This window comes from Callorhinchus milii, unplaced genomic scaffold, assembly GCF_018977255.1.
Source record: "Callorhinchus milii isolate IMCB2004 unplaced genomic scaffold, IMCB_Cmil_1.0 Scaffold9, whole genome shotgun sequence".
Lineage (NCBI taxonomy): Eukaryota > Metazoa > Chordata > Chondrichthyes > Chimaeriformes > Callorhinchidae > Callorhinchus > Callorhinchus milii.
Genome location: NW_024704750.1, coordinates 9,815,964 through 9,824,698, shown reverse-complemented (window position 1 = coordinate 9,824,698; position 8,735 = coordinate 9,815,964). Strand labels below are relative to the sequence as shown.

The 8,735-nt window shown below is 36.9% G+C and overlaps 1 protein-coding gene across 1 annotated transcript in view; it reads right to left on the bottom strand.

The window, feature by feature from the left end:
- Window positions 1–5,500: 5,500 nt before the first annotated feature.
- emc7b (ER membrane protein complex subunit 7b) overlaps window positions 5,501–8,735 on the bottom strand; it is a 5,807-nt gene continuing 2,572 nt past the window's right edge. Inside the window, exons 3-5 of the mRNA XM_042338336.1 lie at window positions 8,674–8,735; window positions 7,406–7,486; window positions 5,501–6,114 (exon numbers count right to left, since the gene is read on the bottom strand). The exon at window positions 8,674–8,735 is cut by the window's right edge and continues 77 nt beyond it. Of these exons, the coding sequence (XP_042194270.1) occupies window positions 5,968–6,114; window positions 7,406–7,486; window positions 8,674–8,735 (290 nt within the window). The 3' untranslated portion in view covers window positions 5,501–5,967. The remainder of the gene's footprint in view (window positions 6,115–7,405; window positions 7,487–8,673) is intronic.

Here is an 8,735-nt window from a genome sequence, read left to right as displayed (position 1 = left end):
CTTGTGCAGTGCTAGTGGAATGCTGCATTCTTGGGATTTCAATAAATTAAAACTCCTTATGGAGATTAATAATGGCATTATCAGCCTACAGCAGGAAACTGACCATATAAAGTCATTTTTTTTAACAGCAAAAGCAGGCGGTGGAGGAAATCAGAAGCTAGGAGCAGTGCACTGCGTGGGAATATATCTTTAATTAGCAAGGGTGATTGAGCGACTATGAAAAAATTAGTCAGGATGTATCATGACAAGTACTGCAAATCTTTGATAGCCAATCTTACTCCGACAAAAGATCTTAATATTTGTATTCAAAAAATACCTAGATCAGCAAAAGCTTTTCAGTGGGTGCATAATTGTGTTTCATGGATAACTACAGGAAGTTAAATGTTTAAATGCTCATATAAGGCAGAAGGATTCTGATGTCCGACAGACTGCTGAGGAAGGGGTGAAGAAGTAGGGAGTAAAAGGCAGAGATACTTGACCTCAAAGAAGGGGAATTGGAGAATAATTAAGAAATAGTATTGGTAGCGACCTGAGAAATGATCATTTGCCTACATTCTAAATTGGAAACAGTTCAGAAGAGGAGTAGGATAGATGACAGATGGGTGGATGGGGGTGGGGGTGGGGTGCGGGGGACACCCTAAAGAGAACATTAATCAAAATAGAAGATTCAGATTTTTAAAAAATCATGGAAATGACTAATGCGTACAGTTAAAGTGCTGGAAATAACACTTCAGGCAGCTGGGACCATACGCTGACAAATTTTAATGTTCTAAGCTGGTTGAGTGCACACAAGTACACAGTTTGTTCATTCAATGCATTAATACTTCAGTTGCTGAACTCACACAATCTATTATAGTAACAGTACTAACAGACCCTTTAGGATGTGCTGCTCCAATGAACCAGAACTAAAGTTCCCACATGTAAAACAGGCGACATGCAAGAACAGCATTTCAGGCATTTGCTGCTGCTCATTTGGGCCTTTTCATTAGCAGGTCAGCAAGACATTCACTGCACAAATGAAACACAAAGTTTGGTCAGATATTCCACGTGTGTCTAGACTTACGCTTCAAACTTAGAGAATCATCAGAGCATTTAGAATTTCATAAATTGTTGAATTCCATCTTAACTTTGAATTTTTTTTCATAAAACTTACAGGAAAAAGCTTCAAAATTAAGGCTACTTTAAAAAATTTGCTAATTTCTGGGATGTTCACGAGAGTAAATCTAGACCCAATTGGAATTTCTCCCCCAAAAACCTCCAAAACTTGCTGTTTGAATGAAGAACTATTTTTTTCATCACCAATAGGCAAATACATTGTGATAGATCTGAAAGGAACAAGTGCAGATGCTGGAAATATAAAATGAAACCCAAAAGATGAAAATCCATAGCAGATCAACTAGCCTCTGAAAGAGGAATACAACTGAATGCCTCAGGATTAGGTGATGACTGGGAAAGCGAACCAACTTAGCCTAAGCTAGTGACTAAAATACGTAAAGCCTGAATTTTTGCAAGTAAAGAAATACTTCAGTGCAGCAAGCATAATTATTTGATGCTGCTGCAGGTTAGCTCAGGGTTCAGAACCAGAATTTTGCTACATTAAATAAGTGCACAAGTGTCACAGAGTAAAGCACCTGCTTAATTGTGACGCAAATTTTTTTTAAACATTTTTCTGTTAAATATATAAAATATTTAAACATTGGGTTGAATACTGGCTTTGGAGAGACCTCATGAAACCTAGAGACAGAAACTACCAGAGTGACTTTGTTCTTGTATTTTACACAGAAGCGCTGTGCGAGGGTAAAGGAGAAGCCTGCCACACATATACAAGCTGAAATATCAGAGGTCATGTAGAAAAAAGCAACAATGAAAAGCTACAAAATATTTTCATTGGTAATTGCAGAGCACACAGTTCACTACAGTGTTTTACAATTGCCCTCAACCATTACGGCTGTGGTTTGCATACTGGAGGACAGAACTGCATTGCCAGGTCTCAGTATGGAGTCAGACAGACTTGCTGAACTACCAATGCCTTGTATTATTAGAAACCTCTCTAGCTTTGCCAGCATTGCCTCCATAGAGTAGTTCAATCCAAAGAATACTCCACTCGCCTATGAGGGGAATTGTTTGATAAGATACTTAATTTATAAATGTAGAAAGGATGCAAAGTGTGGTTCTCGACTGATTCAGTGATCTGTGAATATTAAAACTAGAGTGTATGTGCAGCTCAATACATCTTCGTTTATAATTTTACCAGAATGAAAGGTCATCTTCACCAGTACAGACATTATACTAGTCCTCAAAGGGTCAATATATTATGAATATAAAATGTCAAAGATAAAGCTTCTGAATGTATGTTTTCTTTTGATTAAAATTTTAAATTAAAAAAACCTTTATCTCAATTTTCACTTGATAAACTGTTTGCTTGTTTAGACTCAGGAATATGAAGCCCCAGTTACAAATATTTGAACAATTAATTGAAAAGAAACCTTTTATTTCATGTTTATTTATCATGAATATCTAAATATCTGAACAGATTAAGTTTCAACAAGAGAATTTGTTGTTACAGATATAAACGGCATGTATTGATCCTCACCAAGAGAGTAGTAGCAAAGATCATTACATGCAAGTCAACATTTGGATGGCAGGTATCTTTGTCCTTCCTGATCAATTTAAGTTATTAAAGGGGCAGCAATAATTCTATTTCTAAAACTAAAAATGGATTCAGAATTTGTTTGACCTCAATTATTATTTTTAAATAAATCAATAGTTATGTGTTCCATAAAAAGAAACTTATTACAAGTTTACAAATAGATTTTGCATATAATAATCCTTGCATTTGATATTGTGCCTTATCACGCCTTTATGATGTCTCAAAGCAATTCACAGAATATACTGTAAAGTGAATTGACTGTACATTTTGTGGGCGAAAAGCAGCAGCCAATTGCACAATAGTGTCCCAGAAAGGTCTTGGATTGAGTGACCAATTTATTTTTTGAAGTAATTTTTACACCCGGAAAAGCGATCCGCCAATCGACTAACAACCGGATTCCTACTTATTGCTAGGTAAATAAAGGTGTGCGAAGTAAAGAAACTTGCCCAACGTTTCGCCCTGCCAAACCCAGGTCTCTCGCTGGCGAATTGAACTACAGGATTCCTTATACTGCATAAGGATCACAAATTAGTTTCTGAAAATGGGGAAAATATGCTTCCTGACAGTGAGTTCATCAATCATTAATTCTCTTTCAATGTGAAAAGAGGGAATAGTGAATTTATGTAAGCTTCTTACAATCTGCATGTTATTCACAACCTCAAAGCAACCAAACTTCCTCTCCCCTCCCCCCCTTTCCCTTGAGGTATTTTAATTTCCCCACACCATATCTCCCTGTATTTAAAATTGACTAAAGTTGTCCCTTTTTCTGGGTTTCAGTTTTCAAGCAATTAGAGCAGTCTGAAGACACAGTAGTAACAGCAGTGTTTTCGTTTGATGGTAATGAGTGTAGTTCTTGGGTTGCCAATTGCTCTCGCTTGACTGTCAGACTTCTAATGAGTTTCTTCAGTTCTGGGCTCAAGCTCCCGAAAGCAGTGTGTAATAGAAGCTGTATACCATCCAACACGTCACCATACTGTAAGAACATCTGCCATCTTAGCAGTATTGGTAATGAATGTGGAGAAATCAACAGAATGAAGGTGAAAACTAAAAGGTTAAATCAATGGATATGGTTCAAACGTAGTTTCAATTCTCCAAAATTGTTTCAAAACCTTAACACTTAGTGTCTGAAGAATAAGAGTACTTATGACAAAAGGGAAAGAAATATGAAGCTGAACTGGGGTTGAAATAGAAAGTGTTGTTAATAGCTAACCAGTCTGATTCATGAATAAGTCTTAGAGGTCTACGGCATTGGGCTAGTTTAGTGTAACTTCATTTTTTTCCCCACATTAATATTTTAAATATTAATTTAAAGTTTTGACTGCGCCTTTGGTGGTCTTTCTCACCCTCCCCCTGGATCGGTCCCGGGATCCGGTACTGTAAAGCGCTCTGAGACGCCGTCCGGCATGGAAGGCGCTATAAAAATCCAAGTTGTTGTTGTTAAATGGAAACATCTAATGAGGCAACTAAAAAAATCAAAGCAATTGTATGCAGAAAACCAAAAATAAAACCTTTCCTGTAGCATTGACGATGAAACATTTCTTAATGTAGGTCATCTTTAACTGGTTTGTAACGCCTCGCCAAAAAGAAGTTATTTATAATGTTAACAAATATCATACAATATTTATATTATCTAAGTTAACCAAAATCAATAGATTACTCTTGAAAATACCTAGTAAATATGACTCCATTTCAGAAATCAATGACCATCTAACCAAAAGGAAGGCTAAATAACTTTGACCACACTTAACAGAATTGCATCTAGAGTGCAATTGTTGTTTGGGGATAAAAAAAACCTGACAGCAAACCAGGATGTGGTAAACCATTGCATTGTACAAAGTAATGTGGAGTCCTGTAGCTCAGTGGTTAGAGCACTCGCTTTGCAAGCGAGAGACCTGAGTTCAATCCCAGGCAGGGCGAAACCTTGGGCAAGTTTCCTTACTCCATACACCTAATAATAATCCCTCCAAAAAACCCCAAACAATAATAAATTGGTCATTTTCAATCTACGACTGTTTGTGGGACATTGCTGTGCACAATTGGCTGCCGCGTTCGCCCACAAATATACAGTCAATTCACTTTACAGTTTGTTGTGTGAAGCGCTTTGGGACGTCCTCGCGACGTGAAAAGCGCTATATCAAATGCAAGGATTATTATTATTATTATTATTTGTTCTATTCTCCCTCCCCCAACAATGGTCAGCGAGAAATGCGTTTTTTTAAAAAAAACTTTCTGAGGCTGCATTTACTTACAAGGAAAAAAGGTGAACTAGCTCCTGACCTACTTTTACTTCGAATTGTAGGCATTACCCTCCACCACCTGCTGCCTGTTTGTCCCTCGTGCCCTCTTCTCCATCATCCGCGGCTGTGCTTTCAGCCACTGCGGCCTGAAACTGGAACTGTCTCCCTTAATCCCTCCACCTTGCCCTCTCCCTCCAATTTAAAATCCGGCCTGAAGACCTTTCTTTTTGATTGTTCTTAGACACCTCCCCCTTCCCTCTCGCCCTGGCTTGGTGTCAGACTCTGCCACTGTCAAGCGCTCGAGGACACTTCCCCGCGTGAAATGCAAGGATTATTATTATTATTGTATTAGTTTTGGCTTGCAATTTGCTTTTATCCACCCAGTAGTATCCATGAAATCTAAAGAACATTACGTCATTGTTCAGATATATTAGGACGCAAATTCTGTTTGTCATCCTCTTAAATCTCAGCCGAAACTACTGCGTGTTTGTAAGCCCAGAATAATTACTATAAATCTGACAGCAAATTACCCAAAACTACATTGCATGGTTTACACATGGATTTTGGACAACACTAAATAAATGCTGCTCTAGACATTACTAGAGCCATTAAATCACAATACATTTGTATCACTTTATTTTGTGCACTTCAAATATACATAGCTCTGAACAGTTACCTTTAATATATTAATCTGAGGTTTGCAACTTTGTTGTACATCAGAAAGTGAACAGGTATCTGAAATATTTACTTTTATATTACTTTAGTATGCTTCAACGGTCTTTGAATGAATTAAAAATACTTACCCAAAGTGGCAGTAAATAAACTAGAATACTACACTGTATTGTACCTTGATTAAAATTACAGGAAATCCATCAGAATGTATTAATATCACTGAAAGCACACAGAACGTTTGATGTTTTAATACATGCAAATATAAAACGCACAGTCTTCCACAAAATCAATTAAAGTTTCTGATCGAAGGAAGCTCCCAGTATTCGTTTGACTGTTTTTTTTAAATGAGAGCACAAACAGGCACATGTGCATATATTTGTTGAATTGAATTGCGTTCCCAAGGAGGAATTATCTCCTTTTCACAGCTCCACTCTTGCCAGACTTATTGCCACTTCCAGATTTAGATGATTTGGAGGAAAAAAGTCGAGTCATGAACTCTGAAACATCTGGCAGCTCATGGTTGGGGTTTAACATGTTCATAGACTGTTCCATCTCCTAGAACACAAAGTTGACAGACTGTTAATTGTCAACGCCCAGAAAGAGAGCTGAATTCCTGCATTTATACATACAAAAACTATGGTACTGGATACAGCATTGAGACACTGGTAACCATTTCACCTATGTAAGGGCCACAGTTTGCATGTGCATTAACGTATACAGTAAACTCCTGATAGCTCCAAGGGAAAAGGGCTCCATGACAAGTTATCCCAAGTGGCGAGATAAGCATATTATGTATAAATACATCATAAATGCAGCCAGGGATATTGACAGCATGGTGACTTAAGTGGTTGTGATCAACTTAAGCCAGGGTTGAGTTATGAAGAGTTTATTGTATTGTGTACATAAATAAATATGTAGACCATAAATATGTGTGGTACACCAATAAAAGTGATAAAAACAAAATGGTATATCCAATGGACTACACTCTCCCATTGCCAAACAGGAGTTAACCCAAAGTGCACTTGCCACTGTAGCCTGTAGTCACTTGTAACACCAGCATTCATGATCTCTAATACTGTACTGTAAATAGCTTGCACACTAACAATCCATCTTCCTTAGTCTTCTTTAGCAGGACAGGATAATCTGAACTAATAGAAGATGACCTATTCAAAATTTCAGAGCAGAGAATGCCAACAGGTGAGTTTGTTTTCTTCCCAGGAAATTAACATTCAGATTTATCCATCGAGTACTGAGCAGCAGAACAAAGAATCGATGAAATATCTACAACTGAAGCAAATGACCAAATTATCAGGTAGACTAGGGAAGGAGTATTCCACTAATTTTGAGAGTCTGCTTAAAACTTTGCTATTAATAAATTAAAATATCATGATTTGTGTAAACCACTTTTGTAGAATATTCATACTAAGCTTGCAGAATCTCTTGACATGATTGTGCACGTTACTATTCATAACTTGTTCAACAGATTATAAAACAAGCAGAATGTAGGGAAGAACTACCTCTAAAATGTGGTTCAGCTTTCTTGGACTTCAACCAACAAGTTAGCTCTTTTTCAAAGTTTACCAATAGCTTATTTTGCACCATAACAATTTAATTACAATCTTACTCTGAACTTGTACAAACTTGCAATGATACATACAAATACAAAATACAAAAACTACCTTGATCCAACTTTTCCATCATGTATTTTTCAATCACAATGCACACCAATCAATCACTTCACTGATAATGGGTCCAGTTTTTAGAAATTACTAATACTCTATGTAAACTTTTTCAAATCTAACAATGGAATTTATTTATTTTTCAGCTAAGCACTCTGCATACTCACCCTTCGCATCTCAGGATCATTGGTATTGACTACTTTAGGCAGGAGAAGGATGATTAGCAATGGAAGAACCATCATTATTACCTGTGGAGAAAAATAATTCAAAAAATCATGCATATACAATAAAAATCATGACCAGCTATGCTTCACATTATTAAGGCAGAAAAACATGAATCAAATTCTGAGTCAAAATATAATCTCTGAAGTTAGAATTCTGGTTCAAAATAAACAGGCACAAATATCAAAACAGACAACAGTTCATGTCAAAATTCAAAACCCCTGTGTGCAAATTAGCTGCTGCCTTCACCTACAAATACAGTCACTAACTACACATGAGAAACCTCTGCAAAGCACCGAGATTTGTCAATAGGAAATGGTTCTATATCAAATGCAAGAGTTGTTTTTATTATGAATAAAAGAGAGGAGTGAACTGGAAGAATACTGATTGCTTGTTCATTTCAGGGAATCATTTTTTTAATGAAAACCACACTCCAGCATCACTGATTACAAGGTAATACAATGACAGCTTTCAATTCCTGGTCTGTGGTGATATGGCCAAACTCTGCTGTGATTGTGATGAGGGCCCTACAACTGATCTTAATACCCCATACTCTGAAGCACAAAAATAACTTAAGATTCATACTCTTGATCGATCAGTAAACCTTCCTGGGAAAGACCATTTTTCGGTACTTGAATGAGGACAGTATCAGGTTCAGGTAACAGTATCCTTCCCTTCCTCCTCCAAAGTTAAATAGTCTAAATAGGCCACTGTCTAGATATACATTTGGGAGAAACCTCAAGATAAAACTGTGAATTTAATTAATTTATCTTGGGAAACCTCAAGTTTCTTTAAAACTGTACAGGTTACAATACTCTAAGTTACCCACCATCAACAAAGCTGCTTCTGAAATTATTCTCTCTCTCTCTCTCTCGCAATTTATTCTCAATCACATCAATGTATGTGTCTCCTCCAAGACTGTAAAGGCCCTTTATTGACTGTGCTATGGTAGCATTTGTGTGGTCTAGGGAAAAGTGCCAATGCTCAGTGTGCAAACAGAAGTCACACAGTCTTGGAAAAACAACAATTCAGGCACCAGCTGAACATCACATGAATTTACCCTTCCTCAATAACAAATTTAAAACGTTCTTACTTCAAAGCAGAAGTATTTTCACAGAGAAACCTAGTGTTAATCAGTAAAACACACTGGTCCTTTTCTCAGTTCAGGATAAATTGCAATTAAAAAAAAATTTCAAGTATGATATCTACTTACCATAGGATTCATGAGGAAATCTGACCATCCCCAAGTTTCTCTCTTCATGAAGTATGGAGGAG